Source organism: Coffea arabica, chromosome 5c (genome assembly GCF_036785885.1).
Source record: "Coffea arabica cultivar ET-39 chromosome 5c, Coffea Arabica ET-39 HiFi, whole genome shotgun sequence".
Classification (NCBI taxonomy): Eukaryota; Viridiplantae; Streptophyta; class Magnoliopsida; order Gentianales; family Rubiaceae; genus Coffea; species Coffea arabica.
Window position 1 is genome coordinate 46,345,791 of NC_092319.1, and position 19,770 is coordinate 46,365,560.

Genomic DNA, 19,770 nt, shown 5'->3' on the forward strand with positions numbered 1-19,770 from the left:
ATTATATTATTTTATATTTTTCACTTAACATAAGATTTAAATTACTCTTTTCGATTACATATCCATTGTCAAATATGATCGATAACAAATAATCAAAAAATTTGCAATCAAAATATTACATAGAATAAACTTCAACATCATAAAGATTCTTATCAATATATTAAGATTAGTTGATGAGATTTTTATGGTATTAAAGTTCGCTCTTTGTAATATTTTGATTATAGATGTTTTTTATTGTTTGTTATTAATCACGTTTGATAATGGATTTGTAATTGAAAAAAAAAATAATTTAAATCTCGCATTAAGTGAAATATATGGAATGATATACTATTTTTGATGCCATATGTGATTTAATCCCTGATGATAAACAGTAAATCTGAGTTTTTTTTCCTTTAATATTTAAGCTAGTGTAAGATTAATTAAACAATTTAATAGATGAGGGGCAATTATGAAATCATATTATCTTTTTTTTTTAATTTTACTTTTTAATTATTAATTGAACCTGAATATTACTATAAGATAATAAACCTCCTTTGGGATTAGTGTAATTTTCAAAATATGGAGAGCGACCAGTAATATAATCAGAAACCTCCTTGTACCTTTTGCAATTTAGTAAAACTGTGGGTAAATTGGGCATGGCCCGCAGGGTGGGGAGTTTTGCTCGTTTTGGGAAAAGTTTTTTGTTTTTCTTTGAAAGCGTTCTGAATTTCTGGGATGGCAACATGTACTTGTGTGGTGGGTTCACGAGGTAATTATGGGGATATGGATGAGTTGGTGGGGGCTTCATTTAATTTTTACCTAGGATCTGACCTTTCCACCATGTGGCGTCATCTCATTGGTCCAGGTGTTTCTTCAATTTTTTTTTTCTGCTGCATGGTGGTCAATATTCCAATCCTACTGTGCATTAGTAGATAAGCTTCACACTTCCGTGTCATTAATTGTAATATATATATTTTTTTTGTCAGCAACGATACATTTGTATAACATACTCTATTATAATCTAGGGGAAAGGGAAGCCTAAGAAGCCTGTGATAGGGGTTAATAGGTATACAGATCTAACTAGATCAAGAGAGTGTTATGACACAACCCTTAGATTTTTTTCGCTGCAGATGAGATTTGAACTCTCATCTACAGCTTAAGGAGGGACTTAAACCCCTCCCTGGCCACTGAGCCATTGGCCCAGTGGTTCCGTGTCATTAATTGTTCAATTTTCCTGTTTTTTTTTTTTCGGTTGTCATTTAAGGGAAAATACCAGGAAGAAGTGGAAAAGAATTATTTTATTATTTTTGTCTCTACCAATTGAATTGAGTCTATACAATTATTAACTGGACTTTCTTTTTGGAAACTTGGAGATAACAAATGAATGATGCATGGTCACAATAACTCGTAACATAAAGGGGCCGGGCAACATAAGAATGGAAAAGTTATAATTACAACTTTGAAGTTAATATTGAATTTGAAAGGGTTACTCAGAAAGAAAATACTACTATTATGTTTGTTGTGGAAAATTGTGGCCTGCGACGCAATAATAAGATACAGTACATTAACAAATTTTGCAACTGTCATTTCTATCATTCTTTGAGAAACCTCCATCTTCTTTTTCGTATTCTTGCAGGTCAGTTTTGGACCTCAATAATGGCTGCCAACAAGCGAGCTGTTAGCGACAATACATAAATGGAGGAGGACAGGAGGGACTGCTGGCTTGAAGGTAACTCTCGTAGCTGATTGGTTATTCAGTCTCTCAGCATTTGATCACCTTTTGCTTTCATAAGAACAATTAATGGTTGCCTTCCTTTCAGGGACAGTTACATGGTGATCAATTTTCAGATGTTTGATTCTCTAAGAGAATGAGATTACATAATCTAATTACAAATACAGCATAAAAGTTATATTGAAAAAAAAAAAAAACATGGATGGTTTAATAATGGACATATATAAGATAGTGTAGTAGAGTATTTCATCTTGCTGCAATTGGTTGTGTGAACTGAGGAAAAATGCGATATCATAGATGCACTAATGGGTTATTTCATAAGTTTGTAGTCAAAATTAAAAGGGGCAACAAATCTAGATGGCATCAAATTATTAAGTTTGTAGAATTTTAGCCCTCCAACTATTACGTGTATATTTTTGCCCCCTCAAACTTGTAAAAGGGTATATTTCTCACTCTTTTGGCTAGAGATAATTTTAGAATTAACATCACTTGATAGTCCTAAAATTTTAAAAATATTACTAACATCTCCTGCAATCATACTTTTTGTAACGATCTCAACCTTGTACCACTAAAATATTATCATAATAATCATTTAATGAGAGAGCATATATTTTTCTCCTAATTTCGCCTTTTTTTTTGTTTGTTGTCTTATATTGAATTTTCTACCAAATTGACTATATAATATAAGACTTGTATGTTTTGCCTAAAAATTTTCTGTCCCATAAATTTTTGCCTAAAAATTGTTATAGCAGCAAAGGTAACTTTGTCAATTGGTATGCTATAATAGTGATTAATGGTCTCATCTCGCTAATATGGGTGCTGAATAATATATTTCTGAAACTTCAAATGTGTCGAGTGATATTACCATAAATTTCAAAAGAGGTTTCTGAAAGTAGTATTTTTAGTCAAAAGGTTGGAAAGTATATCCTTCTACAAGTTCTGAGTAACAAAAGTATGCAGTTAATTAATAGTTAAAACGTGACATGCAGGGTTAAAAGTTGACAAACCATTCAGATACTTTGAGAGCCATTCAGATGTTTTACCCAAAATTAATAGTGGGCTTTCTTTCTTACATTGCCATGGATGGATACCATAACAATGGCAAGTGAAAAGCCAATGAAATTAATGAGGAAAATTGGTCTTAGCAGCGAGCCCAAGTGTAGTGATTTTAATAGCGACAATAAATTATTTGAAACACAACTATCCAAGTATCAAATCGACAAGGGAATCCAAAACACGTTACATTATAAACTAACGCAGTAATGTAGTTCACGGTGACATGGTGAACTCCTATTAGTTTGATCTGATCGTGATGGTTACAAACAACAATCCCAGCATACAAAAAAGCAGCAGCCACTCTCTGTAAATTTCAGCAATCTAACATGTTGAACATAATATCTGAAGCATTCTTTAACTGCTTCTTTTGATTAGAATAACACAGTAAGCTTTCCTACAGGTAAGGAACTGGAATCCTTCGTGTTTTTGGACCAGCAACCATGTCTTCCCAGACCAAGTCTGAGAGAGCCATGGTCAGTTCTCCCACTTTTCCTGTTACAAACATAAAAAAGCACCTTAGATGAGATGGCATAAGGCAATGCTTTTAACTAAAAGAAATGATAGGAAGTTGAAAGGAATTACCATCTCCGATGGGCTTTTCATCCCACGCAATAATAGGTAGAACTGGGAGGGTGCTTCCAATGTACATCATTTCAGCAGCATTTTTTGCCTCCTCTATTGTTAGATTGTCAGTTCTGACGCTTTTAAGACGGTGTTGCTCAACCAATTTGGGTGCCAGTTCAAGAAGCCTAGCTGCTGTGCAGCCACGCAATATCTTATCAAATTCAGGCAAGATAAGCTCTTTGTCATGGGTTATAAATCCCACATTCACATTTGGACCCTCAGCAATATATCCTTCCTCATCAACCCAGATCGATGCAAAAGCTCCCTGCTCTTCAGCTTCCATTTTGGAAAGAACATTCGGCATGTAGTTTACATTCTTCATTGTGGCAAAGAGGGGTGTCTTCATGGGGATTGTGGATGTTATAACCTTAACCCCCTCTTTGCACTGTTCAAAGTCTTCGTCAATTACAATAGCATAGAATGCTGATTTCGGGCATCCTGCAGGAGAAAGTAAGAAATCTCCTGGCCCTGCACTTAGCCAATATCTTAGAGTACCTTTTCTGCACTGTGATGCAGCTGCAAGTTGAATAAGAATGCTTCTGAGAGTGGACTTAGGAAATGGGGACACTATTTTAGCTTTTGAAGCTGATTTAAGAAAACGAGTCAGGTGTACATCCAACTCGTATAGATGCCTGTTCATGATCAAAAACAATAAATTTAAAACATAGCAAAAAGTGCATAAATCAAAATCTCAGTCCAAAGCATTCACTCTTTCACATGTATAATTTACATTGACAACTCCTAAACTGCACAATTCACTGATAAATCTAATTCGGACCATAGCATAAAGTTCAACCAATGCATTTGTAGATCAAATAGTAAAACAATAGCATTGCCACTTGAAGCACTCTGCAAGTTTAACTGGAAGCAATCATAGAAGGATAAGAAATCCGTGGCACATCACTGTGTACAAACTTTTAAGGTGTAATGTTCAAATTCAGCTATAAGAAAGTACAAATATGATGTTGAAGTAAATCATGCCTACCCGCCAAGAATAATTGCTGTATCAAAGACACCATGCCCTCGATGAACCATGTGGTCATCCATCGGGATAACCATCAATGCTGGATCAAGAATAATTCCACCAAATACACTCGAATACATTGCCGGATAGGGCTGTGGTTTCACTGACCTCCATTTGTCTTGCAGCTTCTCAAGTAACTGGTTAATGCAAAAACAGACATGGAAAAACCAATGTAGCATTAGTAGAAATGACATCCAAGTGAAAGAGAATATAGATTGCCAATTTTTCAAGCTCATCCGTTTTTATAAAGGTTAAATAGCAGGTCAAACAATGACCAATTTGAGGACAATTTTTTTTGTCATCTTCATATTGTAACTTGATGATTGACATATGACCCACCCTTGAAGGATGACTATAAGGAAAATAATGAAAGAAGCAGGAAAGGAAAGAAGAAAATCTAAAACATAGTTTGCCAAACTTTCACTGTTCATGGCTTATCAGAGATTGTTCAAAATTTTCATCCAACATATTGTTAAAACCGGGCAATTTGTGATAAGTAGCATCATCATCAACAACTAGGGCGGAACAAATACAACTAACAATACCTTGAAAAGTTTAGTACTTAATTAGCAAATCTGACAAGTATCTTATACAGGTCAGAATATGAACCTGAAGTCCTATTGCTTTTTCCTAATTATTCACCAGTCTCATCCATTTATTTCATCACCCTCATCTTTCACCCGAGAATGCAACCTTGGTAGGTTCGAGGTCCTTACAACGGTAATCATGCCAAGATTCACAACAAGCAACAAACTACACCAAAAACATCGTAATTAGTTTTGGCATGCCACTTTATAACAAGCTTAAAAATACATTGCCCGTAAATGATCAAAACTGTTTTGGACGATACAGTGAAAGACTGAAGAGCATTGCCCAAACATAAAATACAAAAATTATCTAAATCAGCAGAACCAATCCAAAAATCAAGAAAAGGGCTTTCATAATATTCACCTCTGCCTCTGATGAAAATACATGAACTTCGAACTCTTCACCGTTCTCAACCTCTGATACAGAAGACAGAAAACACACAATCAGCAATACAGATGAAGCTTAGTACGACAGTGATATCAAGAAATTTTACAAAAAAAAGAATCAATCACCTGGGTTCTGGTCAGAAGAAGGGGCAGTAGTAGCCATGGTGAAAAGAAAAGAAGATTGCGAAATGGGAGGAAGAGATAAAGAGTGGATAGCTGAGTCAGCGATTGAGAGTTTGAGACTGAGAAAAGTAGCCACTGATTTTGCGGCGTTTTATGGAGAAAGAAATGATAGAAACAGACAATAAAAGGTGTACTTTTATTATGTTGTGAAAGCAGGGAAAGGACTCCGAAGTTGTCTTAAGTTTGAACAGTTTGTTGCGAGGAGTGAAGCGTTTGGATTTTGTTCTTTTGGATGTGGAGAGGTCCAACGAGAAAGACGAAGGAGCTGGTGAACGACCATTGTCTTGACGTCCGTGTCCCACTTGCCCATTTTGGGATGTCCTGGAATCATCATTGTCATGGTGCTAAAATAGTGACTGATTATTCGGACCAAAAAAGAGAGAAACTTTTTCCTTTGTTTTTCACTCTCTTTTTTCATTCTATAGTTTACACATCCGAGCTCGTGAAAGATGGCCAGCTGGTACTTGTATAATCCAAGCTGAAACGACGTTGGGGTTCTTCTCCGGGCTTCAATCATCGTCAGTTTCCACTATCAAGTTGGTAATGTATATTAAATTTGCCCTTATTTTGCATTTGCACACAACTAACTACAGGAAGCAAGACAAAACCACAAACGGCAACCAATTGCTAGGATCAGTTGGATGGTTCCTGATTTTGCTATTCAATAAACTAAAGATTTACATTTTTGGCATTAATTTGAAAATTGTACTTTTGCATCATTGCATCGTACCATTGAGCCACTTTTCCGGAGGAAATGGGACAGGAGCGATTGTCTAACAGCCATGATTTGACCAAAAAAAATTATGCGATTCAGATCACATCTTGTAATTCGATTTTCACGTCACGTGTGAGATCCACAAAAAATTTGTTCTAAAGTTACGTTATTTACAAAGAAAGTTACATCGTGTGCAATAAAAGTTACGTACAGTGAAAAATGCACATAATCGGTAGAAACGGTTGCACCTGCAACCGTTTGTGCCCCTTGTCCCTTTTCTGGAGGATCTGCATTTCAAGGAGTCATAGTCCAGTAACAGATGATTAGCATCAGTAACTCATCAAAGAAAAACGAATAGATAACCAATCACTTGCTTACAAAGCATGCCCTTCTATTGTCTCTTTGTCAGTTTTTACACTTGGGCGTGCGCACAAATATACAAGAATAATGTCATATGGCATTTGTGTTATACAAATTGGAGCTCTTAAAATGGGCAAGGGATATAAAGCAGAATAGGACTATAGGAGTGTCTTTGATCCAATCGAGCGGTAAGCAGAAAACATGTCAATATCCGTTTTGTTGCTTGGAATATCTGTCGCAGAAAGACTTCAGCCTTCCGAATGCTTCTTCAAGAGCAGCTGGCTCTGCAGCAAATGTGATTCGCAGCCAGTTCTTTAGACCTACAGCAAGTCCTGCAGAATTTTTTCTTGTTGTCAAGGATGCATGTATAGCATGTAATTAGGTTCTGAAAATTCAATCTTTAATGATTGTAGCTGGTTCATTACTTTTTAAAATGCTAATTTCCTTTCAAGCGACTTACTCAACTCTTAATGAAGTGTTCACATGTTAACACGTTTCAAGTAGTTGGAAATTTATCAAGAGCAAGACTCTAGTTACTTCAAGAATAGCCAGAAATCTAAGTCCAAATCAGAAAAAGCAGTAAAGTTTGAATGTTGAAAGAGTCACAGATCATCCTAATAGAGGGACAAATGAACTAGGAAGACTTGTGTTGAAGAAAGGTTATAAGTGGTGTTCTTCCGGGAGGCTAGCCAGAAATCTAAGTCCAAATCAGAAAAAGCAGCAAAGTTTGAATGTTGAAAGAGTCGCAGATCATCCTAATAGAGGGACAAATGAACTAGGAAGACTTGTGTTGAAGAAAGGTTACACGTGGTGTTATTCCGGGAGGCTACGATCTGTTTCTAGTAACCGCAGAAGTCATTCTGAATCAACTCGAAAATTTTACAGTTGAGTTGCACGCATGTTCGCTGATTTCTATATGGTTGCACTCTGCAAATATTCATTTCACATTCCATTTGACTGAGGAAGTGCGCACTAAGTGAACTATGTACAAGTTTTTTCCAACATAAATAAAATACAAAAGCACTTGGGCCTGGGGCTTTTCTTCATTTAACTAACTGCATTTCATATTACTTATTTCCATATTCTAGGAAGTAGGAACTTGTTTATCTGCTTACCCGGAAGGATGATGACAGACTCCTCTTTGGCCAGCTTAAAACAGAAGTCCATGTCGTCACTAATGTCTTTCAGTAAGGACAGATTAAGTTTCACCTACATTGTGCAAGGAAATAAAATCAACTGAAAAAGATGCAAATTTCTATTGCCTAGGTTGCAGGCTTTACAAATTTGTTAATCACTTACCATTAGAGCCATTGATCCTTCAGCGTTAGAAGGGCAACTAATGAAGGGTATCTCCTTTATCTTTTTGTAACAAATTTCTGCACTCTGCTTGAGCATATTAATGGTCTTGCCAAAAAAAGCCTCCTTAGTTTGCTCAATAATGAGAGGAACTGCTGCCTAATATTTTAAATTTTTAGTTAGAAGTGAGTAAGCTAAAACCACTGGTGACATTTAAAGTAAATCCATGAAGGAGTATGTTCAAATCCCTGACAATTATACAATTTAATGATCAAAAGGCAACTAAGTTGATGATTGCAAATTTGACCGGAAAATCACACGATGGCTTGATGCCCAGAGATATGGATGCTTAACAACTCCTAAACAAAGGAAGAAGTTATCTTTGTTGTATCATGTATGGTAGCAACATGAACACTTAAATCCGAGAAAGGACTTCCAGTGCCTCAAACCATATCTGGAGAGTGATAACTAATGCTAATAATTTGAATATCATTAAGGTGTGAAAATTGGCAATCATACTCTGAATATGCCATTGACTGAAATGGGACTGACTCTCTTTGTGTAATAAAACAGGCAAACAGAGAGCTCAAACAAGGACAAGCTAAATAGCCACATTCATGAATACCAATGGCAAAATTTGAAGAGATTTACAAGTCTGAGATGTTGCATTGAGGAGCCTCTAGGTTTTGAAAGATGTACTCCACAATCACATACTATTATGCAGAAGAGGGTCACATAGACTTGACAGAAACTTTCGTTCAGATGAGTTTGCACTGATGTCTATACTGCTTTTATTGTAAGCATTCATTTCTTATTGCTTTGGCCAGTCTGTTGATAAAACCACACACTTGATTCAAACTAAATGCCGAAGTAAACCTATAAGAAAAGAGTTTGTAACATGGCAAAGGAATAGAAACATACTCCACTTGCAATTCTGATCTAAGATGGAATTAAGAAGTCTCAAAAGAAAACCTGTGTAGTTTTTTAACATGGCCCTGATTTAAGAGAAGATTAAGAAGTCTTTAAGTTCAAACCTGTATAAAAGTTGCTGGACCTCCACAAATATCACAGTACTTCTTGATACGCTCTACAAACTGATAATATCAAAGAAAATCAATTCAGAAATAGTCAGAACCTGGGACTAATCCCATGGAGCAAATGACAGTAAATATGATATCACTATTTATATCCTTCACCCTTTGACCTTTGATTCTGACTTCAAAATAAAGATGGCAAGAACACACACAAAGGGTAAAACAATGCACAGATGAAAAGCTAATCTGTGTCTTTCCAAATAAGAAAACCATCTACCCAACTAACATGCAGTGCAAATGAATGTGCAGCCATTGATTTTAGGAAAACATACTTTGCTGTAGCAGAAGTTAATCCTGTAGATAGAACAGTACTGAAGGATAATTGCAAATAAAAACTCAAAAAAGGATGGAAAAGACCTTAGGGTTTTTGTATACGCCATTAGGATCATTTGTTACAAGCCAACCAAGGCGCCAACCAGGCACTAACCATCTCTTTGACAGAGATCCAAGCGTGAAAACTGGAGCCACTGATCCAAAAACTCCCATTGGCACAAATGGTTTATCCCCAAAAGCTAGGTGCCCGTAAACTTCATCGGCAATTACGGCAATACCTAGCTGTTTGGCAGTTTCTGCAATCTAACAGCAGATACTATTATCACGGAGCTAAATGTAATCAGAAACATTCAAACAAGCCTGTGATATAGCAGAGGGAAAAGACTTATACTAACCTTCTCTAGATGCTGACGTGTGTAGACATTGCCACAAGGATTTCCCGGGTTAATAATTACCACTGCAATGGTTTTATGATCTGCAAGAGCTTCAACAGCATTGAGATTGACCTCCCAGCCATTGTCAGGTAGCAGGTCATAGTAACGAATCTCAAGATTTCTGAAAGTGGCGCACAATCCGTAAATTGGGAAACCTGGTCTTGGTAGTAAAACGTTAGCGCCCGGGCGAGCCAAAATGGATAACACCATTTCTATAGCTTGTGTACATCCAGCCGTAACATAAACATCATCAGATGATAACTCGTACGGAAGATCAGACGACAAATATTTTGCAATTGCCCTGTTTAGGAGAACAGGCATGGTAGAATTAGAGATGACAACATAGACGGTTGCAAAATACAAAACTATACTTTTAAAAATTAAGTATAATAGTTGTAAATAACTAATCACCAAGGATGAATCACGGTCGAATTTTTGTACAGAATTAATTTTGGTGTTTCACGAAATCTATTCAGTATCAAATCTGACTCATTAGGATTAGCATCTGTGCAGGTAGATTAGTTGCAACCATAACACTCCCCTTGTCATAGTTCACTATAATACTGATGTGGATTAGCCAGTATGGAATTGAGTTTACCACTTCATAAGAATGTAATTACATAATTTGCTTATTTTGCAGGTAAAAAATGCAGAATGCGCACTATGAATGTCGTCATACAAACTAGAACTACTCAAACAAACCTGTGGCCGGTAATATAACTGGTCCTGTTTGGCTGTTTCTGTCATCAGGTTGCCTGATAACTCCAGTGTCAATACTCTCAGAATAGTGAGAGCTAAACGAAATTTTTCAGGAAGAACTTATCACATGACAAATAAATTAAGAAAACATGCGAAATTGATTTTTTTTTTAATCCAAAATTCAATATCTCGATTAATTTAACATGCAGCTGCTACGATAAAAGGATTCAAATTCCAGAAGAGAGTGTTCGGGGGAAAAATAGAACATTCCAATTCAAGTCACAACTTTAACTGAACCGAACAGTAATCTCAAGAACAATTTTGATAATCAAAGGACCCTGTTTGTCGGGAAAAAAACAAAGCCAAAATTTTAAAACCCAGATAAAACAGAGCTCAAATTACTGCACTCCAATTAATTCTGACTCCAAAAGCTAGCCAAGAAAATTGGGACTGCAACCTGAAAAACCCAGCAATCTAGACACCAAAAATTTTGATAAAAAGAAAGCTTCATGCATAAATTGACTGAAAGAAGAAAGCACCTACTTTCTGGTCTGGGGTAGTCCAACAGTGGGAGAATATCCATTGAACTTGTAGGAACGAAGGGTGTCAACCACAGCGTCTTGAGCAGCAGCAGTGGTCCGGAAGCAAGAATAAGCGGTGGGGTCCCCAATGCCCAAAGAAATCACTCTTTTCTTGTCATCACCATTGGTATTAGCCATCAACAAGCTAAGAGTGCCTTTAATAGTGATATTTGCCGGTGCTTCAATTCCTTGGCCACTATCAAGATTTTGATACACCCCGTTTTCCATGCTTCCACGCTCTGCTTTTGTTTTTTCAAGAATTATGATGGTTTTCTAATATTTCGGAGTTTGTTTAAAGTTTAAATGGAAGATAGAAGAAACGTAAGAGATAGGCACAGGTCGAAGTCTTCTAAGACCACACACACTCACACAATTCTGACAAGCGTATCTGTGCATGGCTGACGAGCGATGTCAAGCAAGTAAGGCTCGCCATCGTGAAGACAAATTTCCTCGTCTTCATGAACCACAAATTTTCCAGGAAGGAGAAAAACTACTTAAAAACCAGCTCTTTTTTTTTTTTTTTCTTCTTTCTTTTATTATTTTTTTTTTTTTTGGGCCCCAGCGATCAATATTATTTTAACGTACTTGTATTTGCAAATTACTTGTGAGGGCAGGTTATAAAAATATCTAACTTATAGAGATAAGGTGATAGGATAATATTACTCCCTCCGTCCCGTTTTGTTAGTTTTGATTTTTTTTTTCACACAGATTAAGAAAGTGTAATTAATTTGGTTGGAAACATAAATTTAGATTAATAATTTCCTAAAATACCCTTATGCTAATTACGAAGAGTGCCAATTAATATCAGTTACAGCTAATGGATTAGTATTGGAAAAACTCAATGTATTCAATGTAGTGGGTTAGTATTTAATAACAATGTATTAATAACAAGATATTTAATAAGGGTATTTTAGACAATTTGAAAGATTATTATATTTCTTAGTGGGAAAGTGGACTATAATTTGGGACAGATGAAAAAGGAAAATAAGACTATTAAAGTGGAACGGAGGAGTAATATTTTTAACAATAAGAGTGATTTGGCACTTTCATGTCCGTGAAAGTTGTGACATTGAGAGTTACAATCATCAATGTTTTCAAACACTTTTATGAATTTTCAAACGATACAAAATTCAAATAATAGGGGTTTTCTTATAAATTTATAACTTTTAGAATTAGTGATGTTACTAGAGTCATTTTAATTTTGTCCTTTAGGTCAACCGGTGCTCCTAGAGTACGAGAGAAATGAAGTTTCAATTCATACGAACTTTTAGAAACGTGTTAATCAAATATGTGAAAATCTATTTATCGTTTTCTCCGCACAATCAAAATCAGATTCTTGAGTCTTGAATGCCGTGTACCTACGCCCCACAACTTTTGTCTAACTTTTCAAACTTGCGACATGCAAGAGGATGGCGACGTCTTATGAGCCAAATGAGGCGATGTTGTTGAAAAGTTCATGTGACTGTGCATATGGCACGATGCAAAAATTAGCGGTCAGCAAAATTATTATTTGGTAATTCGAAAATTCAGCGTATCCGATTCGAAAATTATAATACTTGTTTGTATTATTTGATCGGGGATAAAAAAAGTGTCATATCTTCTTAAATGCGGAACGGATTAGGATCACATATTTAAAAATTTACGGGTACCCGACTCGTCCTACTTATATATATTTTCTATTTTTTATTTTTATACATATATATTATAAAATAATATTTTTAGAACTAAATAAAATTTATTGAATAAATTGCATTACAAATATAAGATATTCTATTATTTGTAAGATTTATTTGTAGAAGTTATGTTCTATATTATCTAAAAAAGACTTTAATTAATGTGGACCATATATTTTAAAAAATGTGCTTCTTATTTCAAACTTTTATTCATTTTGAATTATTTTAATTTATTTCCTTTTTCTTGTATGATCTTCGCATGCTTGTTTCTTGGTGAAAGGCTTTTTTGAGAAAATTTTTTTACTAAATCTTAGATGAATGTGTAAAGTATAAAATTAAATTAGTATGATTCATTTTTTTGAAAAAAAAAATTAAATGATAAGTGGGACGGGGACAGACACCCATTGATTGGATCCTATCTCAACAGGTACTTTGTAACTAGGTACCCGCTAATATGCAAAGTGGATAAGAACCAGGAAACGACTAACTTGCAAGGTGCACCAGATAGAATCAGCCAAATAATGAATAAAACGGCCACCTAAATTACGGCCACCCCTAGTAAAAATATAACAAATATAGAGAATGGCCCCCAAACAGGACTGTCAGTGCAAGTGTGCCAACTCTAGCCTGACCCATTTGATCAAAAACAGTGCACTAGACTTGAGCTTTATTTAGACGTGGCAGAGTTTGGACTCGAATTAGATATGAACCGAATTTGGATTATAGTATGTTCAAATCCTATTAAGACTCGACCTATAAAATACATAAACTAATATTTATAATTCATAATTATGTTAATAATTTATGAATTAATCTTATATATACTGTCAGTGTATACATTATCACCATTAGATATATAACACAGGTGTAAAATTTATATTTAAAATTCAAAATTTGCTCGTGTGTATATGCAGTGACCGCGTATATAAAATTTATTCATAATTTATATATAAATTTATAATAATTCATAATTATAAAATATATATTAAATGAGCTTGGATCAAGTCAGAGTTGAATTTGAGCTCGAAGTATGAAAGTCCAAAACTCAAAAATCCGCATACGCATAATTTATAAGCAGAGGCTGATCTTACCAAAATTGAAGTTCAGAAACTCCAAATTGACACTCCTAACCCCCAAGTACTAGTACTAGAAAGTCAAAGCTAGAGTCATCCACGGAAGTCGGAAGAGAAGGGTAGAAGGGAAGAGAAAAAGTCTGGCTCGCATAAGCTGACGCTGGAAAGACATATCCATGTAAAAGTTCAAAGATTTATTTCCAGTCTTGTAAATCTCATAGTCTCGTGTAAAAGTTTCGGAAAAATTATGCACGATCACATATGATCGATCTGTAGGAATCCAAATGTGACCTTTTGCTTTCAGAATCTCAATTTTGATTCTTCCAAATACCAGTAAAAATAACAAGTCTACAGCAAGAATCCCAAGAAGATTGCATGTAATGATTAATATATCCAAACAAGAATCCCAGAAGAATGAATCATACCGGCAATTCGTAAATGCTTGAAGAGAATCAGAGGTGCTGGGAATGACGTTCTTGCAACTTGATGATTCTCCGCCTGGGATAAAACTGGTGCTAAACTGCTAACTGCCTCCAGCCACTATGCTTTCTGGCGTTTTGGCGCAGCAACTGATCTTCTTTTGTATAGGCGAAGTTTGACAGCTGGGTACGGGAGACTAGGGAGCTGGGTTGGGTTGGGTTGGGAGCCTATAAGCACTGGAGACTGGAGAAAATATAGGAAGATTGCCTCGCGGCTTGTTAGTATTAATAACCTGTGGAAAATTGATTTTTAAGAAACAAAATCAAAACGGTTCATCTCCTGTGTGAGTCAGCATTTTGTGTTTCCATATATCTTTTCGGGATGAGATCAAAAGGAAAGAAGGTCTCATTTGGACTTCTCTATCTACTACTCAGATTTTGATGGTTGGGACGTTTCGCCCTGTTGGCAATCCAATCCCAAACACCCTTTGAGTCTCGTGCTCTTTTGCTTTTTTTGTTTCTTTGTGTTTTTCGATTCTCATTTATTTTGATCTCTGTCCCACCACCGGCAATCCTGTGAATTTAATAACTTGAGTAGTAATTTTTTTTTTTTGCAGATTCTGAAGCTCTTCTTTTTGCACAGTAATAACAAATTGCCTTCTCTCAAACAAGACACTGCACAGAGCACCTGCTGAAAAATTAGCACAGTGAGGAGGAGTTTTCTCTCATGAATTAGCCACATAAATCTCATCCTTAATGCTTAGAAAACACGAGGATTATGAATGTCAGCTATTAGATTTTTCTTTTTTTTTTTCCAAGAAAAATTCATAACTCTGTTTGGATAGTGGATTATTTGTCAAAATTTATTTGGTCACATCATCATTACAATTTTCAACACACATTTTTATCTTTCCAATTATCTTTTTATCTCACATACATTACATCACAAAAAGTGCTACAGTAAAAATATCTCAAATAATTTACAATCCAAACAGAGCACTAAGTTCAGTAAAATCTGATTGTTAACTAAGTTCACAATGAAAAATTGAAAATTCATATATCACCCGTCACACGGGCCCAAAAATCTCCAAACCCATGAAATTTTAGGAGGAAAACTTTCGATATCAATAGAAATTAGGAGAATTGGGCAAGGATAATTATTTTTATCGTACAATAGTGCAGATTTATAGTTGCAAAAATATGAGAAGGAAACCATTAAATATTGAGGGCCTTCCAATTCTTGTCACGGCCAGTACATTATGCTTCTATTCTATGGTCTTGGGAGTAGTAATTACATGCATTGCCCCCAGGATAAGAAACCCGGGAACAAGTGGCAGTCCCTCCTGATTTATTTCGGTTGTGTTTGGATTGTATTTTTCGTCATTTTTCATAAAAAAATTACTGTAGCGATTTGATATATGTGAGGGAAAAATGACAATATTTTTCGACGGAAACAAGCAATCCAAGCAAGGCATTCGTTTTTCTGTTCTTGGGCGTGGACTTGGGGCGATGGTGAAATGTGAGTTATGTTAGCGGCGTACAAGAATGGTGGAGCTGTCAAAAGAAAATGAAAGGAGAATGGTGATTCATCACGGCAGGCAAGCCACAGAAACCTTTCCTGGTTGGTTCATGAATCAAACAAGAAGTATATTTTGATGGCTACTAAAATACAGCGAATTCAACCAAGCGATAAGGATACAGGAGAAATTCCACCAACCCCGCATCACATAAGTAAGTGTTTTCTAAAAATGGAGCCTTGACATGCATGCTTTTATTTTCTTCTAATCTTATATAAAAAAATTTTTTTTTTTATGGCTCAAAAAACATGTGCGATGTTTGGACTGCAATTTTTCATCAATAAACTTTTACTATTTTTTTGTGAATATATTTGCTTTTATTTTCTTCTGCCAGTTTTTTTTTTTTTTTTTCTGGACATTATTGAAATTTCCATGGCATCCTTCTTCTCGAGCATGACTATCTCGTCTACTCGTAGTTGGACCCAATATATTGAGAGCTGCAAATCCAACAGATATTTCAATTTCCTTTAGCAGCGACTGCGAGGCCATCCATCTTCCCTGATTGGTCATCAGCCCACGTTGGAACTGGACAAGATGGACGAACCAGAACGAATTAGTTTAAAGTCTCCGGACATAGATTGGAACATTAGTCAAGTGACGGTAATCCAGGTTTTAGTGAACTAATGATCTTGATTCTACTTTAAAGAATCTCTCTTGAGCAAAAGACATTTACAAAAAAAAAAAAAAAAAGGTTTTAATTCTAATTTAGGAATCAATTTTGGTTTGAAGATGAGTGAGAGGCTATGGAACTGCAAAGAATCCAACCGCCTTAAATCTTTAAGACCCCCACAACAACTGAATTCATTCATCGCATTTGATTCTGGATTTCCTGGACCAATAAATAGTCTCATCATGTTCTTTGTACAGTACATTTCGTTTTCTGCTACGATGACGACGGTGGACGGTGGTGGGTGTGTCTGAAGTACAAAAGGCACAAATGTGCGCCTTTAATTCATTTTGCTTACATGAGCCCACTACAAGGGTAAATTTTTAGATTGAGATTTTGGAACATTTCACAGTAACAATAATAATAAAACCTTTTGGGTCATACAATTTATCCTCTACATTTTCCCCTACACCCAAAAATTGCCATTTTGAATCTATTAATCAAAGTATAGCGCAATCACTAATCTAAAAACATCAAATTCCTACTTCCTAATCTAAAAACCAGTTTTTTTTTTTCAGTTGAATCAAGCGTTATGTCTCCTCTAAATTGGGGGAAAAAAAAAAAAGATCAAAAGTGTTATCCTCTTACGAACTAACTTCGTTATTTGAGAATGTTGTCTGCAGCTTTTGCTAGAGAGAAGCTTAAGTGACCACATTTTGGCACGCCGGTGGGAGTTCAAAAAGTCTTTTTTTTTTTTTTTTTTCAGTTGGAGGTGTCCGAGCCTAGACCCCGACTAGAGGAGAGCGGGCCCATCAATCCTCAAGAAATTACGCCGGATTGCTGAGTTCGGAATCGAATCCAGGCCGTCTCATCCTAATAAGGGCTACACGACCACCCGAGCAACCTATCGGGGCAGGAGTCCAAAAAGTTTGGATTTTGAATTTTTTAGCATAGCTTGTTCACATACCAAAAATGTCAAATTCTGGAACCGACTCCTAACGGTAGCTTTATTTCGGGCTGGAAACAGTGGAATCTATGCAAGGATTGATAACAATTCTTAGCCAACGTCATGGCAAAGACTTTTTTTGTTTTCCCCTTTTTAAATGTCACCGGCAGAAGGGGAAAAGGAAAAGTTTAGCATCATTATCAACTTCTTTAGGTACGGAAGATCGTTAGGATTAAAAAGCAAACTAAGTTACTTGATACTCGAATTGAATTTAATTCAATAAGAGTTTGTTTTAAATTTGGTCCGTTAATCAATCAAACAAAGGTAAAATATCATTTCGTGTTCAATAAATTTTCAAATTAGACTTAAACCCGACTTGAATGGTATAAAATTGAAATTTGTAAAACAAAAACTGAAGGTACTTGAGTTCAACTCGAGTTTCATTCAATAAAAAATGCTAATTTGAATTCAATTCGACAGTTCAATTTCAAAATTGACAAAATAATGAAATGGATTTAAATATTAGAATATTCAATTTAATTAAACTTATTTATAGCTGTAGAGAGATTGATGATAAGGACATGATGCTCATGCCAGAGGCACTCGACTCTCAATTCTCCTCTTCTCTTCTCTTCTCTGTCAATTAAAAGCGCGATTGGGTGCACCGGTGTCCTACCCTTGGGACGATGTGAATCTCTACGCCAAAACAACTTTTTTTTTTTTTTTTAAAAAAAAGAAAGAAAAGAAATTTTTGTACAGCACAAGTGCAAACACAAGTCCTTAGCTGACACTTGCACATCTTTAAACGGTTCGTTGTAGGGAAAGCCTGCATCCTATTGAGTTCTTAGACGAGCTATTTTTGGCGTATTGGCACGTCCTCGTGACCAAACATGCAACAACCCAGACAACCATAGGATACACCGGATAAAATTCGGCATGAAAATCGAACGGCTCAAATCGTCCAGAGGGTGCTGCCAATGATCAACGATTTTTTTGGGGAGGGTGGGGGAGCATTTAATGCTTCTCTCCCCGGCGGAACCCGAACGGGGTTATCCAAGTGCTCACGCTAAGGCAAAATAATAGTGGGGCCAGGTGCTATAAAGCGCCGTAGGGTGGAGGGCGGCGGCTGACTTCAGATTGTCGTCATCTGCGATCCACACGGTGATACCTGTTCTCTTCTCTGAGAGTCTGAAATTCTGAATATATATAAATTGAATAATTGAGACCACTCCTTCATTTATTGACGATACGCCCAAAATACCAAAAACTAAAATATAAATAATTCTACCAACTCTGCATTCCTAGTGAACTTTTATATATACTACTTTTTTTTTTTCTTTTTTACTATGACTTCAAAAGTCAACTGCTACCTATTCAGGCCAGAACAACTAGAAAAGGACACAGAAATAATAATGCCAACTCGGAATAAAAAAACAGTAGTGTGGGAATGAAAAACAGCAAAAAGCTTCAGGTGCAGTTTTTCATTTGTCAAACCGGCCGGTTTGCTAACCTTATAACATGCCGCGGGGCAAGAAGAATTTCTAGCAGTAATAGGCGATGGATTTGATGCAAATTTTGAATGCTGCTACGATACATAAACAAGGTTCCAATGTAGTAGTGCTAGGGTTTCTTGAGTATTGCTGCCTTCGATTATGTTAACCATCAACCATCCAAGTTTGGATCATCTTTTTTCTTTTTTCAGGCTGCAACACTAGACGCACGTACGCATGGGGATGGCTTTTGAGCAGCAGCCTTAAAGCTGGGAAACAACAAAATTGGCAGGCCATTATTAGAATTTTCATGAAAAAGAGAACATTAATTATTGCTTGTCAATTTTATCATTAACTTTGTAGTAGCAGTACTTTTCACATCCCACGTACTTGTTTTTAAGTACGCCATGAACAGAACCCTACCATGACCTCCTTGGCACTCCATTATTACTATCATCATGGTACTATTTTCATGGGCAGTTGTGTCTCTGTCGACACAAGAAATTAAACCAACAAAAACCCGGATTGTTGAATGTGGAAAAGAAGTGCGAGAAATGAGAGCGGCTGAGCCGGACGAATAATTAAACCGGATTGCAATTAGTGGTAGGAGAAGGAAATGAGAAAACTTCTAGGATCGCTGGAAAATGCCAACAAGTGTGCGAGGGCCCTGAAATAGTAGAAGCCGGAAAATGCCAAGAAGTTTGCGAGGAACCCGAAATAGTAGAAGATCAAGGGAGATTTTTTCGCCTTTTATGGTAACTCCTGTATGGCTTGAGCTTTGACAAGCTGAAAGGATGGACGGAATTAATGAGAGAGAGAGATAAAGTAAAAGAGGGCAATCTTTTCTTTCTTTCTTTCTTTCCTTTACTTCATCCGTCCATCGGGGTCGGGGGGCTTACTTAATACCGGATGCCGCTCACCAGCATGCAGATTGATGAGAGATGATGATTTGATGTAAAGC

The 19,770-nt window shown here is 36.2% G+C and overlaps 2 protein-coding genes across 4 annotated transcripts; both read right to left on the minus strand.

Moving 5' to 3' along the window:
• Window positions 1-2,874: 2,874 nt before the first annotated feature.
• On the minus strand, window positions 2,875-5,878 carry LOC113690893 (D-amino-acid transaminase, chloroplastic). 2 transcript variants are annotated; one of them, XM_072051274.1, is made up of 6 exons: window positions 5,516-5,538; window positions 5,367-5,419; window positions 5,025-5,168; window positions 4,377-4,552; window positions 3,350-4,023; window positions 2,875-3,259 (listed from the first exon to the last, which is right to left on the minus strand). In XM_072051274.1, the coding sequence occupies exons 4-6, from the start codon at window positions 4,493-4,495 to the stop codon at window positions 3,162-3,164; spliced, it is 891 nt and encodes a 296-aa protein (XP_071907375.1). In that variant the 5' UTR covers window positions 4,496-4,552; window positions 5,025-5,168; window positions 5,367-5,419; window positions 5,516-5,538; the 3' UTR covers window positions 2,875-3,161. The 2 variants fall into 2 exon arrangements, with proteins under 2 accessions (XP_071907375.1, XP_027064809.1); XM_027209008.2 differs by lacking the exon at window positions 5,025-5,168 and having other exon boundaries at window positions 5,516-5,878.
• Window positions 5,879-6,610: 732 nt separating this feature from the next.
• On the minus strand, window positions 6,611-14,673 carry LOC113690566 (probable aminotransferase TAT2). 2 transcript variants are annotated; one of them, XM_027208534.2, is made up of 8 exons: window positions 14,196-14,673; window positions 10,987-11,263; window positions 9,706-10,045; window positions 9,395-9,613; window positions 8,978-9,037; window positions 7,947-8,102; window positions 7,763-7,856; window positions 6,611-6,979 (listed from the first exon to the last, which is right to left on the minus strand). In XM_027208534.2, the coding sequence occupies exons 2-8, from the start codon at window positions 11,250-11,252 to the stop codon at window positions 6,852-6,854; spliced, it is 1,263 nt and encodes a 420-aa protein (XP_027064335.1). In that variant the 5' UTR covers window positions 11,253-11,263; window positions 14,196-14,673; the 3' UTR covers window positions 6,611-6,851. The 2 variants fall into 2 exon arrangements, with proteins under 2 accessions (XP_027064335.1, XP_071907374.1); XM_072051273.1 differs by lacking the exon at window positions 14,196-14,673 and adding an exon at window positions 13,789-13,930.
• Window positions 14,674-19,770: the final 5,097 nt, after the last annotated feature.

Bases quoted from the DNA above. Each gene is read 5' to 3' on its own strand.
- LOC113690893 (XM_027209008.2), bottom strand. From the start codon at position 5,552: ATGGCTACTACTGCCCCTTCTTCTGACCAGAACCCAG. The intron at 5,420-5,515 runs GTGATTGATTCT...CTTCTGTATCAG, and splicing joins TTCTTCTGACCAGAACCCAG to AGGTTGAGAACGGTGAAGAG. The intron at 4,553-5,366 runs GTGAATATTATG...TGCATTAACCAG, and splicing joins TATTTTCATCAGAGGCAGAG to TTACTTGAGAAGCTGCAAGA.
- LOC113690566 (XM_027208534.2), bottom strand. From the start codon at position 11,252: ATGGAAAACGGGGTGTATCAAAATCTTGATAGTGGCCAAGGAATTGAA. The intron at 10,046-10,986 runs GTAGGTGCTTTC...TCTCCTAAACAG, and splicing joins GGACTACCCCAGACCAGAAA to GGCAATTGCAAAATATTTGT. The intron at 8,103-8,977 runs GTTTGAACTTAA...TTAAAATATTAG, and splicing joins GTCCAGCAACTTTTATACAG to GCAGCAGTTCCTCTCATTAT.